Source organism: Pleurodeles waltl, chromosome 2_1 (genome assembly GCF_031143425.1).
Source record: "Pleurodeles waltl isolate 20211129_DDA chromosome 2_1, aPleWal1.hap1.20221129, whole genome shotgun sequence".
NCBI lineage: Eukaryota > Metazoa > Chordata > Amphibia > Caudata > Salamandridae > Pleurodeles > Pleurodeles waltl.
In genome coordinates, this window is record NC_090438.1 from 710,474,229 (window position 1) to 710,493,529 (window position 19,301).

The 19,301-nt window shown below is 43.8% G+C and overlaps 1 protein-coding gene across 1 annotated transcript in view; it reads left to right on the top strand.

The window, feature by feature from the left end:
• The first annotated feature begins 16,114 nt into the window (after positions 1-16,114).
• BMP6 (bone morphogenetic protein 6) overlaps positions 16,115-19,301 on the top strand; it is a 571,121-nt gene continuing 567,934 nt past the window's right edge. The window contains exon 1 of the mRNA XM_069217123.1: positions 16,115-17,315. Within this exon, the coding sequence (XP_069073224.1) occupies positions 16,841-17,315 (475 nt within the window). The 5' untranslated portion in view covers positions 16,115-16,840. The remainder of the gene's footprint in view (positions 17,316-19,301) is intronic.

Below are 19,301 nucleotides of genomic sequence, written 5' to 3' on the forward strand. Positions count from 1 at the left end.
TTGTGTGAAACAAATAGTACTAAATGCAACAACACATCAACAGCAGCAGCCAGCAACCACTCCCACTGGTTAAATCATTGTTCCTGTGCTCATGCTATAGACTTTTTGTGCTAAGTTGCTCATAATTATACAATAGTAATCTCATAATTTTTGGCAAGTTTGTGTCAAAAGAGAAGTGCATAATTACCGATATTACTCCAATTACTCGGATCTAAGGAAAATTTCGCCCATGCATCTTCCGTACTCACTGTGCCATAGGACTCAAACTATGCCTATCAATGCCTAAGTAGGTCTAATCAGCCTGGCGTTTCTTGCTTACCTGCCTGGAATGGACCTGGCCTGGCAGTTTAGGCTAGACTGTTCCTATTACAGCAGGACCAAACATGATTTGAATATGACTAGTATCTGCCTAGATTGGCATATCGAGTGAAAAAATGGATGGTCTGGAAGGCAAGCCAAGTGATCACCAGTTGCTGAAATTAATTCAAACATTCCTTCCATCTCTTGTTTGTTGCAGTAGAAGCCCTTAGTGCAATGGGTATGCCGAGAAGTGGCCAACATGCTCATTGTGCCACTGAACTCACGCTATATGATACTGACAAAGCCTAAGTAGGCCAAAACTGGTCTGGAGTGGCTTATATTCTTGTCTAGTGGGGACATGGCCTGGCAATTTGGGCTTGACTGTTCCTACTCTAGCACAACCATATTGATATGCAAATAGCTTATCTATGCATAGAGTGGCATAGTGAGTAGAAACAATGGTCTTGAATGCATCCCCAAGTGTATCGCCAGTGGCTGAGATTAATTCAAGGGTAAAATCTATCACTTTGTTGATTGCTACAATAGACGCACTAAGTGTGATTCGTGTCCCAAGATATTTTCCTTACTCATTGTGCCACAGGACACAAGCTTTAACCTCTCAAGCAGTGTAAGTAAGCGAAAACCAATCTGGGTGCTTGGTTTCCATCTGCAGGAGACCTGGTAGGTGAAAAACACACAAAAGGTAATGGAAGGAATGCTTGCAATTTGTCCAACCACTAAAGTCGCTCGGGGTAGCATCCCGACCCACTGTTCTTTTGCTTACAGTGCCACCTCAGTTTAGACCAACCCAAATGAAAGTCAGCTTTGACCCTGCTCCTCAAGGGCACCGTCCAGCCCAAACTTCCTGCCAGGTCCTCAATGAACCAGAACACAATCAACCTAGTACCTGTTTTGCCCTGATAAGGGCTCATCAGCCCATCACCTTTTGTGTGTTTGAAGTACCAGCCTAAGTTTGTTTATTTGTTTATTTACAATTTTATATAGCGTGGACATTGCTCAAAGGCATCAGAGTGCTTTACAACACACAGAGTGCTGAGTTACATCAGGTTACATTATTAATCATTGAATTTGGATGTTTAAGTAAATTTAAGTATGCACGAATTACCACAGGAGACAGTAACACAAATAGTGTAGAGGACATGAACAGTTAAGTGAAGTAGGTCAGGACAAACTGGAGTCTGGTCGAGGGTGAATTAACAAAGATGTCTATCAAGTAGGAGGAGGTTGAGGTCCCTTTGGAGGTTGCTAGGCAGGTGGTTAGATGGAGTAATGGAGGCAGAGTTTTCCAGATTCTAGTGGTGCTGCCATAGAAGGGCTGATTCATGTATTATTCTCACCTGAAGGTGGGGGGGAGGTCCATGAGAAGGGATGAGAAGGGATTGGGCATTTCTTGAACCCCTATTTGCTCTGTCTGTTCCTTGCTCACTCTGTCACTGGAACCAAGCTATGCATGGCTGATAATTCTTTGTCATTTTAAAACAGCACAGCTTGATACAACCTAACTATCCCCCATGGTCCCATTCTAGTCACCAGCTCCTGCAATGTGGAGCTGGTTTCAAAGTTTTTGCCAGGGACAATTTTAGTTCCTAGTCTGGTCCTGTGCAGAACACATTCTTAGTGATACCAGAGTTTCTCAGTAGCCAGGTACAAGAGGGAGGCGCACACAGTTGGAGGTATTGGATATAACAGCCTAGTGACATATTGAGATCACCCTGCACAGCTAAATCAGTCCCTGGTTTAAGTAATCGATCATGCAAGCCCTAACCTGGGCAGGCTATGTTTTTTTAAACTGAACTGCACGTTCAGTTGGCAAGGATTTAATGTGTGTCTATTGTGTTAAGTGTACATCTGAACTAAATGTTGGCATGGAGGCTCCTTGCTCTATGAAACCATAAACATGTCCTCAAAGACCTTTCTTATTGCCAATGCTTTGCAATACTTACCTGAAACATAACATTCCCAACATAAGCAACAGCGAAATAAACTTCAACATGTGCACCGATGACATTCAGATCTATGTCAAGATACCTAAGGGTCTGGGAAATGTGCTACTGCAGAGCAAATGGTTGGTTCCTAGCCACCATGCTCCTCCATTGACGTGACATGACTTCTCCCCACTGCTCAGCCAGGAGCTGGGTTACCGAGAGTAGTCCGGTTTCACTGGGCACTCTGCACACCATCCAGGCCCCTCTACCAGAGTTAAGGGCCATGTGCCACCATCTTGTCAACCAGCGGAAGGAGTATTTCCTTCTTACAATGGGGCAAGAAGCTCCTGTATAATCACAGAGATAGCCCTCCAGAGCGCTGCTCCTGCTTATTTGATCATAGACTGATGTTCTCCCACACATGTGCAGATGGCCCCAAAATGGGCTTAGACTCAACATAGCAAAAATATATACTATGAGCTCAATTCACAAAGCTATTTCTGTACCGAAATTCAACTTAGGTGCAAAAATAACTTTGTTGTGAGGTCAAAATACTAATACTGACTCACAGAATCAAGATTTACAGAATTTTCCCTCACAAATGGCATTTGCAAGTACAGAATTTTCATCTGCGTGGTGGATGTTTCACAGTTATGATTATGCTAGCACGCCTGGTCCTTAGTAAGTAAAGTTACAAGGGGATGCAAATAGGTCAATTAACCTTTTTATTCGCATGGAGTATCCTAGCTATGTAATAATCGATGACCGTCAATAATCAATAAGCAATAACATTAATAATCAGTGAATAGCGTCAACATTTCATGAATAACCACAACTCAATTCTTCTGTTTTATTTCCCTATTTGTTACAATACTAAGTCATAAGGTTAAATGAAACTTTATTCAGTTCACTCAAGATTAATTCATTAATGACCACCAATAACATAATCTAATCAATACTTGAGAAAACATGCGTTCTAATGCCACAACATAAGCCAATAAAGAAGAATGCGTTAACATGAATAGCAGAGTTCAGCAAATCAGTCCATCAATCATTTGTCACCGTATATGTCAACGTCTCAGAATAGAAATCCTACCTAACCCAAATTAGAATTGGCATGTGGGACTTCATGCAAAAACAGTTTGGAACATGAATTTTGGAAAACACCTAGCTAGAAGAAAAACTATAGAACAGTGCAGTTGGTACCTAGAAAGAAAAGGCACACAAGTAAATCAGTCACATTGTCATAGCTACCTATCCATGGTATGGATCAGCAACAAGGTCAGTCTTCTTCTTCAGGTTACCAATCGATCAGCAACGCATCAGGCTGTCAAGAGCATTAGCCCAGTAACAGAATCTCAAAAAGGTCTCTCCCCGATCGTCTGCCTCTAATATCTCCCTATCAGTTCTGAAGTTTTTTCTCTTTGTCATGACATTATATTAAAGTTACCCAGCCTATCCCCAAAACCTAATTGGTCAATTAGTCACCATATGTAACGCTAGCCAATGACTTTTATTTTACAAATCTATGAATTCTAAAAATTGCGCCATTCTCAGGGTGTTGATTGGTTCACTGTACGATGTCCTCATCAACCGGCTCATCGGGTACAGAAAATGTTGCATCTTCTTCTCCAGACAGTGTCTCTATTGTTCGAGTCCTGGGAAAGTACAACTCGTCTGCTTTACACCGGGTTTGATACAAATTTGATTCCCTCATCTCCTGTCTGTCGGTTCTTTGTAGAATATTCTAGCTAAGCAAATTTTATTAAGACAAGTGATTCAGGGTCAGTTCAACTCATCAGCTTCTCTACATTGCACGATTATTCAACTTCTGCATGAGGCAAGGCAAAAACTAGACTGCAACTTCGGCTAAGTTAACTTTACAATATAAAGCAAAACATATGTTATATAACTCATTATGACATATTACTACATTATTATTACACATTTTCAATATTTCACACTTTTTTTTATCATTTTAGTATAACTCATGTAAGTTGGTAGCCACTCTTCGTGGGCACATTTTCAAACATACACATTATTTTTCTACATTAATTTTCTCTACATATTATTTTTATTATTCAAAACGCATAAAAACTCATTAATAATTTTAATTAACATATCTGCTTCAACAGTCCCTCATCTGATGACTAAATATGTCATCACACTACTTTTATCATTATTTCACAATTCTATCTCTTCTGTATTTTTTATTCTTCTCAAATCTTCCCTATAAATTCTTTCCCGGTTTCGTTCTTCCCTCCTCTAATTATTTTTAGACCTTTTCAATTTAATCTTCTGACACAATTTGCTTAAACCCCATAATCCTAATATGCAAGCAATCACACTTAATATTCCCTGTATGATTTTTTAAAAATACACCATTCCAAATGTTACTAAGCCAATTTCCCACTGAAGCAAATCCTTTTCCCACCTTTTCCCAAACACCCGGTTCCTTCAATTCTTTCAAATCCTTACTCGAGTTAGTCAGGTTAGTAATTAGTCAGTTACTATTGTTAGGGATATACGAACAGCAATGCCTAGAGTTAATCATTTTACAGACTCCGCCATCCTTTGCTAGAGGGATGTCTAAAGCAAGGCGATTCTGAAGCGTCATAGCTCTATCCGCAGCTAATTCTGTATCTATCAGGAGTATTGCCCCTGAAAAGTTTGTCAGCATGTTATCCACAATAGTAGACAACTTTCGTATCTTGATCGAATTTAGGATGACTCCCAGTCAAGGAATCACTGCACCAAAAATATCTCCCACAACTGCAGAAGAGATTTCCCTCTTCTGTCACTTATGATGTAATTCATTCAATTTCGGAAACTTCTTTAAGTCATCTATCTGATAAATCTTTGGGAAAACTATCCCCAAATAACACATCCCATACCATCTTCTTGGAAGACGGTAATAAGCATTAAGTCCACAAATATAATAGATACCAGGAATCACAGGGTCCTGACCATTCAACATAAAAGTCCACTTTCTCTGAAACAGAAACACATGCCTACATTCACTCGTTCCCACAAATAAAGTGTCAGTGCGTGATTTTGGCCTACATATACAATACTTCCCTACGTGTAATACATCTAGTGCTAATTTCCCTTGCGTTTTAATTGCAGTGTAAGCATAATCATTCTTATACGTCCTTTTCTCTAAGCCTTTTTCTAATTTTTCTTTTAATGCCTTTCTCCCGTCATCAGTATGCCCTATGATGCTCTTTTCTAAAGATGTAAGCAAGCATGTAAGATTATTTCTATGCGCATATGCGGTTCCAAATGTTAGTGTAGGCTCAAAGAATCCTCTAGCTAATACTATATCATGATCCTTAGCTACTCTACTCAGATATCTAATAATAGGAACAAATGAAAACACTACATCGTAATTAGAGTAAAAATACTGTATTTACTCTTGATTAGAGAATTTTTTCAGAGGCAAACAACAGTTTTTTTCCGTAAGTCAGCGGTAAGCTATGGTACGTAACTCCTTACTCTACTGAAGAAGAATTTGTTTACACACAAGACAATTCCTTGCATCCATCATTTCAACATATTCACTCAACAAGCAATAGAAAACGTTAGAAGAAATCTCTCTTTGAGCATTAGTATATTCATGCAAATACTTCTCATCTGACTTAAACCTCTCTAAAGCTGTTAGTGTAGTAATATCAGGAGCAGAAGCATGATTGGCTCCTTTCACATCAAGAACAGACATTCCCACAATCACCACCATAAACAAAATCCCACACATAATTGCCAATCTTTACTCATATATTTACAACGCCTAGCATTCCTAACTTCATTATTTAACTCAGCCATGATCTGTAAAGAATCAGAAAGCAGAAGTAACTCATATATAAAGTGCAGTAAAAATCCTGTGGCGGGACCTCCTGTCCACTACCGCCGGCGGACATGGTGGGCTGTTTAGCATTCAGGCTAGTGTCAGGGACCTGTTGGTGTGCCACTGCCTCCCTCGTGGTGTTGGCCATGTCTGCCCGCACCCCTGCAATGGTGACCATGGTGGTGTTAATGGACTGCAAGTCCTCCCTGATCCCCAGGTACTGTTCCTCCTGCAGCCGCTGGGTCTTCTGAAACTTGGCCAGTACCGTGCCCATGGTCTCCTGGTAATGGTGGTATGCTTCCATGATGTCAGAGAGTGCCTCGTGGAGAGTGGGTTCCCTGGACCCATCCTCCCCCTGTCTGTCGCACAGCAGTCCTACCAGATTCCCTATTGTCCTGTGCCTCTGTCCCCTGAACTGTGTGCCTACTGCCACTGACCCCAGGTCCCTGATTGTCTTGGGTTAGTGGGTTTGCCTGGGGTCCCTGTAGTGGTGGATGCACTGCTGATTGACATGCCCTGGGGACAGGGGCATGGGCCTGCTGGGTGGGTGATGTGGTGGTGTTTCCTGAGGGGGGAGGTTCTGTGGTGGTTTGTGACTGTGGCAGGGGAACTAAGGCCCGTATTTATACTTTTTTAGCGCCGCATTTGCGCCGCTTTTTGACGCAAAAACGGCGCAAACTTACAAAATACAATTGTATTTTGCAAGTTTGCGCCGCTTTTGCGTCAAAAAGTGACGCAAATGCGGCGCTAAAAAAGTATAAATACGGGCCTAACTGTCCAGAGGTCCCTGATGGGCTGGGCTGGTCATCTTGATCCAGGCGTGCAGAGCTGCTGTCGTCACTGTGGGCCTCTTCTGTGGGGGGACTGGATATGGCTGCCACCTCCTGTCCGGTGACATTGGGTAGGGGTCCTGTTGGTGTGTAAATGCATAGTTATTGTATCTGTGTGTGCCATCTTGTGCAATGGGTGAGTTTCCCTCTACTCCTATGCCTGCAGTATTGCCTTGGCCCTTGTGTGAGTGGTGATTTTGTGGCCTGGGTGAGTCTCTCTACTGGACATGCTTTGGTGATGAGTGTCCATGCAGGTCTGCAATGGGTGTCCATGCATTGGGGTTACATGCAGGGCTCGGTATTGGGAGGGGTGAGTTGTGATAGTGGTGTATCTGTGAGGTGTTGGGGTGATGGGTGTGAGGGTAGGGGTAGGAGTTTGTGATAGTATGCAGGTACGGTGGGGGGGATATAGTAGTAAATATTTGCCTTACCAGAGTCCAGTCCTCCAGCTACTCCTGCGAGGCCCTCAGGATGCATGATCGCCAAGACTTGCTCCTCCCATCTTGTTAATTGTGGGGGAGGAGGTGGGGTTCCACCGCCAGTCCTCTGTACAGCAATCTGGTGTCTTGATACCACAGAACACACCTTCCACCTTCCACCACGGAACACACCTTCCACGTTCTACCTCTTCCTGATGTCATCCCGTGTTCTTGGGTGCTGTCCGACTGCGTTGATCCTGTCAACAATTCTCCGCCATAGCTCCATCTTCCTTGCAATGGAGGTCTGCTGCACCTGTGATCCGAATAGCTGTGGCTTTGCCCGGATGATTTCCTCCACCATAACTCTGAGCTCCTCCTCAGAAAACCTGGGGTGTCTTTGAGGTGCCATAATGTGTTCTGGGTGATGTGTGAGGTGATGTTTGTTGTGCTGTGTGAAGTGTTGTGTTGGGATGTGTTCTTTGAGGTGCGTGGATGTTGTATGAGTGATGGTGTTGTGTGCCTGTGGATGCTGGTGTTGTGTTTGCTATTCTCTCTCTCTCTGCTTCTTCCAAATATTTCGTTGTAAGGGGTTGTGGGTAATGTGTGTGTGTTTTATAGTGGTGTGGGTGTGTGGGTGTGGTGTGTGTGTGTATGTGTATCAGGTGTGTGTATTTTGAATTGTCCAATGTGGTTGTGTTTTGTAAATGTGTGTGTATTTTGAGCGCTGTGGTGTGTACCGCCAATGGATTACCACAGTTGAAAGACCGCTGCGTTGATTCGTGGGGTGTGATACTGTGGACTTACTCCTGTTGGCGTGACGGTGTAGGTTTTGCTATCACCAGTTTATCACTGACCTTTGGTGTGGCGGACTTATGTGGGTGTCTGTATTGTGGCGGATTATGAGATGTGGGTCGTAATACCTGTAGCGGATTTCCTCCACGGTATCTTGACGCCCGTCAGCACGGCGGTAAGCGCTATTTACTGCCAGGGTTGTAATGAGGGCCTTAATCATCTGACCTATTTCAGGTCTCAATCCTTCCATGAAACTGAACACAAAGTGCAAGATGTCTTTCAGCTCAATCGCTTCCTTACCACTGTACTCCTTGAACACCTTCAACAATCTCTCATTGTATGTATGTATCGACTCCTTTACTTCCTGCACTGTCCTGTCAATTCTATGCCAATCAATATTTTTAGGTGAGATTCTCTTCTTCAGGAATTCAATCATCTTATAATAATGTTTCATCACTTCAGGTGATGGTGCACCTGTAACTCTGTTGCTTTCTGGTTCACTCGTCTGCCAGTCCACTGCTCTCTTGCACTCAACCCACAAATCAGCTGGCATTACTATCTCCAACAGAATATTCAAGTCTTCCCACAGACATTTCAAAAGCTTCAGAAATGTATCTGTCTGTTGGTACCACTCAACGGATTTCTCTCTCAGATTTGGTTAATCATTTGTGAATGTCAGAATATCACTCCTGTGCCAAGGAACGAGCACAGATTGCCCTCCTGGAACTTTCCTCATTAGTAAACTGGATCTTTTTCTTTCTGAACGCTTTCAGACCCTTCTTGTGAATCTTGTTTCTGTTTATCCTTCTTCTTTGCCCATCTGCCTTCCCACTTCTCTAATGCTCCCCAAATCTGAGCACACTGCAATAATTCTTTGAGCGGCGCTTTCATCCCTGCTGGCCTCATGTGCTTAAAATCCTTTGCCTCCAAATGTAACCTGTAGCTTCGTTTCAAGTGCTTTGTTTTCTCAATTTCTATGTCATGTTTATCTGCCAAGTCTGCCAACTTCTGATGTATCTTGCCCACTTCTCTCGTAATTCTCGGACACAAATATCTCAGCTCTTCTTCTGTATAGGATTCTAACCTATTCACTCCCATTGACCCTTCAACTAGTTTGGTTATTTCGGTAGCCAGCCTTACACGATCAATCTGCTGTTCACCCTTGGATGTATTTTGAGGGGAATTCAGACTATCTAACCACTCATTCAACTGCTGTGCTGATAATCCCTGTAATGAAATATTACTTGCGTTTGGCAATGGCACCTGTTACATCACTGCACCTGGAGTTTGCGGTGTCAAAAGCTTCAAGCTCTGTCTTGCACTCTGGCCATTTACGGCATCTGGAAGCGCAACAAGTGGGCTAAGGTCCATTAATGGCCTGAATCCATCAAAGGTCTGACCCACAGATGAAACCACCTGCACATGTTCTCTCACCCCCCTCCTCACGCGGCTTTGTGACATTTCACCCTGTTCTCCTGCAATTTACTTATTCTGTACAAACAATGGTACCGCTGGACCAACAGTAATCGGCAGGGATATCGCATTGGGTGCAGCTCTGACACCCGCATGTTGTGGAAGGGCTACTCCCATATTTTGATTCATCACTGGTGTCACCTCTGACTGTGTCCCTGTCATTGGTGTGAACTTCGGCAAACCCTGTGGCTGTGCCTGAGGCAACAACATTGGAATCGGCTCAGTCTGTATTAGCATCAGCCTAAGAATCACTTGCTCCGTAGGAACCACTAGGTTTGAGGTTGTCTTGAGAATTGGTACCCCTAGATAAATTCTCTGTCCTGGTGGTGGGTGCATCTGCTCTTGGACTACCGAAGTAGTCACTGCATTAGGAGTACTCTGTACTGCCCCTTGTAACTGTCCATTACCTGGTTGTACTGGCCCCACTGTCCCCGACACTTGAGCTGGGGCAGTTGGAGCAGAACTAGTACTTGGTCCCCCTTCATGTATCGCATATGGTGGAGGTCGGTCCCTCAACACCTGAGTAATAAGGTCCTCAACATCTGAATCTTCTTCTTCTATATGTTTTTTTCTTCTTCTTACCCCCTGACGAACTCTTATCACTCTTGCTATTATCCTCTTTCTCTTCTGACTCATCTTCCTCTGTGATAGCAGGAAACAACTTAACACCTTGCAATGTCACCATTCTCCACTTCTTCTGTTCCCAATCCCATCTTGCCTCTGCTAAAGACTTCTTTACCTTCCTTATTCTCCTCTTGAATTTCATTTCTTGCTGCTGTCTTGCTATGATCTCCCAAACGGCTAATGCCTCAAACTGTGCTGGTCTCTGAAGTGGCTTTGTCTCATATAATGTCATTCGCAATTGATCCAAAATTCTCAAGTTAAACGTTCCATGCTCTGGAAATGCTAAAGCTCCTTGTTTCTCTGTCAATTTGCCCCACTGCTTTAACCAAAGACATTGCGTGACACCTCGCTCCTCCATCACAATAAATGCCAGAGAATTTTCTGATGGGGCTGGCTCCCCCACAGTTGCCTTAATGTATTATCACCCTTCATGGCACTCCTAAACGCTTTGAAAAACGTAATCTTTCTCTTTTGTTTTTATTCGATTCAATAAGGAAATGACTTTTACTTCCAGGATTCCCTTCACCCGCTTTCTCAACCAATTGCCTCTTATGGACGGCTGCCATTCCGCTCGTGACTCTTCTCACTAGCCAACCTGTCCCAGCGCGGCTCACTCTGATGTCACACTCAGGGCTGACAAAGTCTTGCGGCTTGTCCTCCTAATCTTCAACTCACATGAAACTAATGCAAAATTATTGTGAGCACTAACCAAAAAAACAATAACTAAAAACAAATTAGCTGGTTTACTACAGGAAGGTACACAATTGCTTTAGAGACCTTACGGATTTTCACTGATGGCCCTTTCGCTCATGCAGCTATCCCTCTTTCTCAGTCTCCCACATTCGCAAGCAAAATTCGACCCACAAATTTCACTCTGAACTGATCAATGGGTCTGTCCTGGTGCACATAGGACTCGGCAAATCTCAGTTGAAAATGTTCTCTTACTTACTTAACTCATACACCCCGACTTGTTGACCACCCCCGATCAACCTACTAAATCAGACAGATTACAACATAAACCCAAGTGTCTCCTACACTTGTCAATATACTCCAGAGTCTTAGACCACGCGGGGTCCGTACATCACCAACAACCACGTGGACAATTTTTTAGCACAATGCGTCCCACACATATGAAGTTTGACGACTTCCTTACTCTCATACTGCGGAGTACGCACACTCCTTCTAAACCTCAACTGGAGTACGCAGACCCCCTATTTCCCTCACAAACGTCACAATTCACCTGCGATTTGCATAAGCCTTTCCAAGCGCAACCTACCACTTTCACACTATCACTAGAACGCCGAGAACATACCCAACTTTACTAGCGGGATCCAGGATCTGGGAAAGTCATTTATGGGCTAAAGGGGGCATCTTCTTTGCTACAATTACCATTTCAGAAAACAAAAAATTCAAACCTCATAAAATGAATAACTAACCCTAATTTAAACTAACACCATAACCACCGGTCACCACATAACTAGTTCTCCAAGGAAACTAACCATCAAGCTGCTACCAAAAACTGCTAGCTTGCCTGGTCCTTTTTTATGTAAACTTACAAAGAGACGCGTGTAGGTCGATGAACCTTTTGATTCGCGTGGAGTATCCTAGCTATGTAATAATCGATGACCATCAATAAGCAAAAACGTTAATCATCAGTAAATAGCGTCAACATTTCATGAATAACTACAACTCAATTCCTACGTTTATCAATTTTTATTTCCCTATTTGTTACAATACTAAGTCATAAGGATAAATCAAACTTTATTCAATTCACTCAAGATTATTTCATTAATGACCACCAATAACATATTCTAATCAATACTTGAGAAAACATGTGTTCTAATGCCACAACATAAGCTAATAAAGAAGAATGTGTTAACATGAATAGCAGAGTTCAGCAAACCAGTCCATCAATCATTTGTCACCGTATATGTCAATGTCTCAGAATAGGAACCCTACCTCACACAGATTAGAACTGGCATGTGGGACTTCATGCAAAAACAGTTTGGAACGTGAATTTAGAAAAACATCTATCTAGGAGAAAAACTATAAAACAGCGCAGTTGGTACCTAGAAAGAAAAGGCACACAAGTTAATGTCCCATTGCCATAGCTACCTTTCCACAGTATGGATCAGCAACCAAGTCAGTCTTCTTCAGGTCATCAATCGATCAGCAACCCAGATGCAGATGCACACTTGCCTCACAATTCCACATACTAAAAGTTCCGCCTGGTGGAAATTCTACACGTAAATAATTAATAAATAAAAAGAAGTCCTGGTAAACCTGCAACTGCGATAATTTTCCATGATTACGCCTGGAATTGTTTTACAATCTTGTCGAAGTTAGAGATGTATTCCTAGAGCTTTCTTATTACAATGTGCCTGGTGTGTTTTTCATCTCTTATTTTTGTGAATGCCATGATATTTGTGGCTCCTGGTCCTTAAACCGTTTGGCCTGCGACCATGGGGTCACCTTTAACCTTTAACTGTCATTTATCCCACACATGAATAATGTGTACATCCCTTACTTGCTCCAATGTACTACCCTCCTTGCCTTTGTGAAATACTCAGCTGCCACCGCATCCAATTATCCAGGTCGAAGCACATCACATGAAATTCTGCAAAGGAGTATACAGTTGTCACCCAGCACAAAAATAAGAGCAAACTCCACTGGAAGACATTTGTGGTAAGTACTCTGTATGTAATTAGAAATCTCGAGTAGATGTTTTGCTCGAGTTATTGCTACTCAACAGTGATAACTGGAGGTTATGGTTAGTTCTGATTGAAAATGATATTCCCCTAACATAGGTTTGTTGTTGCCTGTCCCATATTCTAGATTACATCCCAGGATTTGTTTAAATAGGTTTCAATAGTCAGTTTTACTTCATTTTTTCCTCCTTCACATTATTCTATGCGCTCCATTAATAAATATCGTAGTTACTCCACTGCGACTGCTGTTACTTCTGTTTATGTGCTCCAGTAAATAACTCAAGATTGATACCAAGCTCATCCATAGGTTAAAAGTCTCTGCTTTCATTCTACCAACACTGATGTCACTCTCCTGGCTGCTTTTAATATGGCATTTTGTATTCGGCTCTTAGGCACCGTTTCTGATTAAATGGGGGAATGGTGAGGTATTTATTGCACCTGATAAACACTGTTAGCCCAGAGTGAGCTATTTACACAAAGGTAAATACCTCCTATTCCACCGTTTCCACATATAAATGAGGGGTAGCATGAAGAAACGGTATTTAATGCATCAAATTCTGCATCTTTAACCTTTATTCTGGGTCATTTCCCCTTGAGAATTTTCCTTAGGTTTGACCTGCCAAAATCTGTCGGTGGAAAAAGATGGTATGATGAATATCATAGAACTCTGCGTTGTGATAGATGAAAACTCCTGATTGCACATGGATCAGCATTCAACCCACAGCTTGCATACAGGGCTTATTGTCTTTTTATATAAAACTGTAAGGTGGGACAGCAGAGTACCTATACAAGCTTTTCTGTGGGCCGGACTGCGGAACCAAAGGAAGCCCTAGGAAAAATGCTCAAACCAGTCCAGCTCTCTTTGTCTCCTCTCCAGCGCTCGCTTTCCATCCATCCATTCTCCCTCCTTCCCCTTCTCTCTCTGATTACATTCTCTCTAACCGCTCTCTCCCTCCCTCTTGAACCCCGCCGGTGCTTGTGGAATTAACCTCCGGGAGCAAGAGAACGTGAGAGAGGCACCAAAAGCGGCCTTGGGCTTTCAAGACCGGCCTCCCAGGGCTCCGACCCATGGCGTAAATGCTGGTTTAACAAAAGGCCTGTCTAGCCGTGACTGTTCTCTTTACCACCCAACCAGATGCCCCAGGTAGGCTCCCTAGAACCACCTTTCTTCGGTACCTACTAGATAGAAATGTTCCTTCACTCGTGTTTTCAAGCCTCCGCCGTGAGGCTGCTTTTTGCAAGTACCATGACCACTGCTTCGTCCAAACATTTGCACTAGACCCTGTCTCCGATCTTGGTCCCCTCTATTTTTGGCTTCCCTGCCCTATGAACTCTCTGAAACTCCTGGGTACTAGTGCAGTATACAAACACAATAATACAATAAAACAAATGTCTGGAAGTTCATGGTCTTCCTGGCCAATTAGGAATCGAATATCCCCGTTAAAAAAAGTAATATTTCAGAATACAAGATGACTCTCATCTTAAAATATGATGTTTGGCAGATAAAAGCTTCTATCTTTGCAAGTGAGAATTGTGTTTCTTAAAGGCTACTTAATCTTGAAACTCATTTTAAAGTTAGCACGGCTAGAAATATCTTGCAGCTAAAAGTTCAAAATTCAAAATGACTACACTCACTCATAAGCCACCATTGATTTAAGGAGGCTGGGTCCTGCAGTAATTAAAAACTAACTCAAAGGGGTGATATCAGGCCCTATATTCATGCCCTCAACTCTGCAGGCAAAATCATTGATCAATTGGTGTTTATGACTGCAAGTTTCTCACAGTGGCTGTCACTAAGCAATAAACGTGTTTAGAGTGCATGCACATCTAATCTTTAACCTTTCTGCGGGGGGCACAGATCAATGTTCACATATATGTAAATTTTAATTATGCAAAAGTGTGTAAAGGAGGCACACAGCTGTTGAAATACGGACACCAGCATAGGAAAAGAAAAGCCATTTGTAACAGGTCTGGAGTGGGTTGTGTTTGTTGGGTGGTGAAGTAGAGGAGATGCAAGGACGTACTTGGTAGGAGAGAATTAAGACAGTGCTGAAGAAGAAAACATTGATGTGGGACATATGCAGATGAAGGATTTCAGAAGGATGAAGGGAGGAAAAGGGTGTGTTTAATAGCAAAAGAATGTAGAGCAGGCTTCTCAAGGAGTAGCTCGTGAGGTACTAGTAGGCATGTCCAGCTACCCCTAAGTAGCTCTTCTGTGTGCAGCACAGCCTGCTAAATTAAAAACATTTGCTTGGCTGAAATATATGTAAATACAAATGTGTATTTGAAATGAAATGTGTGTAATTTTAGAACTCGTAATTTCTCAAACATATTTAAAGCTAATATTTGAGTGATTACTCCTACAGTGTTGGAGATAATTACTAACATTGCAGCTATGCTGTCATGTGTTACTCATGCAGAGAAATTTCAGATGGACAAAGCTCTTGGTGGTGGCAACCCTGCAATGAGTGATCACTGCTGGTAATCTTGCATGGGTGACCCCTAATGTAATCTTGCCTGAGGTGGTTACTATGACAACACTTACTACACGAGTTTCTCAGAATGATTACCACTGAGCATAAGTAGCTCTTATTACTGAAAAGGTCTGGAAACCCCTGATGTGGAGGTAAGTGGTGCGAAGGGGAGAACGGGAGTGATTGATACAATGTGAACACCATTAACTCTTGCACTCATTTTATTAATGTTTGATTTCTAGTCCCATATTTTCGGAATTCCAAACAATTTCAATTCTTATTATTCACAACTAAATCGTTACTCGTTTATTTGATGCTAGAAACAAGCATTGCCGAAGGCAATAGGGCCAATGTATTTAGGCATAGGTCTTTCGTTGAATGATTTGTCCGGATTCATTAACACAAAATTCAGAGAGGCCCCCAAAAGCTGATTTGGTGACACACCGTAATGCACAGCATGTCGATTTGCGTGTTTAAAGCTTAGCCCTTCCGACATGCCTCTCTGGAAGGGTTCCTAGTTATGCTTCTTTGGCCATGCCCCTTTTTAGAATTCCTCACATCTTCTTCAACCCACTTAATTCACTGATAAAGCACACGTATATCACGGAAGGTCGTTCAGCAGGAAAAATAGGTGTGATTCCTCTAATAGGCAGTAGATGGCAGTCAAGAGCTTAGCTAGATTATGCCCCTCTACTACCCAGTGTGAGGGAAAAGAAGCGGGCCAGTGAATGTGGTGGAAAGAGAGGGCGCATACGTCGCTAAAGCCTTCACTTTCCACTAGCTAAAGTTCTATGACCCTAAAAGAAAGAGGAGCTTGCTGTGGGATGTTTTTTTTTCTTAGTGGAGTTGGAAGCGCACGTATTTATTTTGCCTTTTTTAGGGCTGACATTTCTCTGCAGGCTTCACACCGCTCCTGGTTGGGGAGCGCAGACTTTGAAGCGCGCGACTGTGCGGGGAATCCTTTACCTGCAGAGGTGCGCGGGGTCCCGGTATATAATCATCGTGTATCTCACTTCCAGGCTAAGAAGCGGGCAGAGTTCGGATTGGACGAGTGGTGAACTGAGCAGAGCCCTTCAAGATACCCAGCATGAGGAAGCCACAAGCTGTGACCCACTCATGAAAGTGTGTGGGAGCTCCTTGGGGGGAATTCCTTCACTTACAGCAGTAGTATATATCAAGGGAGAGTCGTCCCTCTTCCTTTATCCCACTCCCTCCCCTTGGGGCTGTAAGGGTGGAAAGATGACTTGCGCCCAAAAAAGGAGAAAGGGTGTAAACCCCCTATCTTCCTGATGTCTTTGAGTTAGGAGAAAGTAGAAGGAAAAAAGTAATTCAATAACTCCAAAAATAGTTCATTGGCTCCCGGAAATAAGCGCTTTTCTTCCAGTTTCCTCATAATCTAGCCGTGCTGCGTGTTGATTTCCTCGGGGAGCATGGTTAGCACTGGTCTTCGCTGGTGGGGGCTTTTCTGGTGTTCCTGCTCCTTGGTGCTGTCCTCTCGGGCCGGGGCTGGATTCGGAGCAGTTGTGAACAGCAGCAGCAGCACCAGAAGCGGCTCTAACAAGGAGGGCCAGACCGGTGGCTTCGTGTACCGGCGCCTGAAGAGCCACGAGAAACGGGAGATGCAGCGGGAGATCCTGTCTGTCCTGGGGCTGCCGCACAGGCCCAGGCCGCAAGGCGCACAGCAGCACCCTGCCAGGGGCGAACAGAAGCAGGCGCCAAGGCTCAACTCTGCGCCGCTCTTTATGCTGGACCTCTACCACACCCTGGAGCAGGGCGAGCCGGCGGGCAACCAGGGGGTTCACGCACCCAGAGGCAAGCCCCTGCTCAGCGGCAGCCATCTCAGCAGTGCTCAGGATAGCGCCTACCTCAGCGACGCCGACATGGTGATGAGCTTTGTCAACCTGGGTGAGTCGCTCAAAAGTATTCAAAAGTATTCTATATATATATATATATATATATATATATATATATATATAAAGTAACTAGTTACTGAACACACTCGTATATGTGAAACAGGTGAAATGATTACCGAACTTGTTGATTCTCATATTATCGACCTCTGAAGGATGTAGGACTGAATGACTTTACCGATTCCAAAGCGAGCCCTTCGTATTATTCACAGGCCATCTAATATGAAGCAGTTAGTATCAGCCTTCTTCGCTGTTGTACCTGAGGTACGGAAACAGTGTGGCAGTGTGTTTTCCCGAGAGGTTTTGTCGTCCGCGGGCTCCTCTGGCTCTAAGAGAACGGTACCGTATAGTCCATACCAGCGGCCCCTTTCTCACTGAGTTGGGGGGGGCAAAGGGGGGGAGGCAAGTGATGCGGGGGGTTGTTGGGTCACTTAGCAAGGGTGCCAAAGACCCAAGTTTGATTCAGAAGTTGTGAAGGGCGCACCCAACGCCCCTGTGGGTGTTTGTGATGGGAGGTGTTGGGTGTCCGGGAAGGGGGCTGGTGGGGACAACGCGTTTGCGGGAATTAATTGTCTTGAACACAACCTCTCTATAATCGTATTTACTCCTGAACTGCGCTGCTGCACCACAGAGGTCCTCGATATTTTATTGGAAGATTGTGGCATGTGTAAATTCACCTGCTCGCCGCCCACTCGCATGACACTGCACCATTAATACGTAATCTGTTAAATATTGCCCGAGAAATAAAGCATACATAGTGAGGCTTGTGGTTTTTTTCTGCACATAACTTTGGCTCAAATATGGTAACTGGTCGTTTTTTATTATAACGAATCGCTATGTAAGGCAAAGTGAGTCGCACCCCCTATAAATAGACTTTGAAATGTCGCGTGGTCTTGTGACGAGCTCAGTCCAAAACAATAAGGAGCTGTCAAAGAAAAGGTGTGTTTGTTTTCAACAAATCTTATTGGTTGTGTGTCACCTTAGTTTCATGGTATTTCCAAGGGGTGGAATTTCCAGTTAACCATTTGCAGATGGTTGCCACTGGATCCAGTTGCATTTCGCAACTTCTTCGCAATGGGCTTTGTATAGCTAGCAGAAAAACACGAAGGGGCGGTCTACAAGCTGAAGTAAAACATGAAATAACACCAATAAACGTAAATTCACTCCAATGAATGAAGGCGCAAATGCAATTAACTGTAATTTTCCACGTGACAGTTCAGTAGATGTCCAGACATCCCGCACAGGAGCACAAAGATTCACCGGTAACATTGTCCAGCTTCTCAGCTAGAATTTCCACCTGGGCTTTTGCACATCACCGAAGGACATGAGTAACGATCCCCTCCCGTGTAGTGCTATTCGTAGAAGTAAAACATCCCATGCTTCCCAGCTATGCAGGTGACGGTAGCGTCGGCGGAAGGTGCGTGCGATATTTCCTCCGTTCGCAGCTCGTGCGCACCTGGGCCGAGAGTTGCTCCTCTGGATGTCTGCGCAACAGTGCGGAGGAGGCTGGGCAGCCCCAGCGCGTTGCGCCTGCGCAGATTATCCTCGCACGGGCGTCCCTGGAGACCTCTTCTGGGCGACCTGTTTCTGTAAGAAGGTAGACGACAAGGAAAGTCCTACTGTGCGCACCGTTCAGTCAGCTAGGGCACCTTCTAGCCTTTTCAGCGTTCAACTTGCCGGTCTCCTTCAAATCGCAGTTGGGTATTGGCTCAGTCTCCATTTTGGGTTCTTGTGAATTCTATAGGCGTACTGTTCTGCGTAAGGATATAAGTCCGGTGTCCCTGGCTCTGCCTTTCCTATATCTGGGCTTGGGAGTACCATAACAAAACAGTAAACAGCGGACTCGTCGTTTACATGTGTTTCCACGACTTGCCCTTTAGGTCTAAGCGTGGGGCGCCACTCCTCCACCGCTGGAATTTTTGGGAACCGACTTCCTTGAGTGAACTTGGAACCATACCGCCTCTCAAGTGGCAGGTGGACG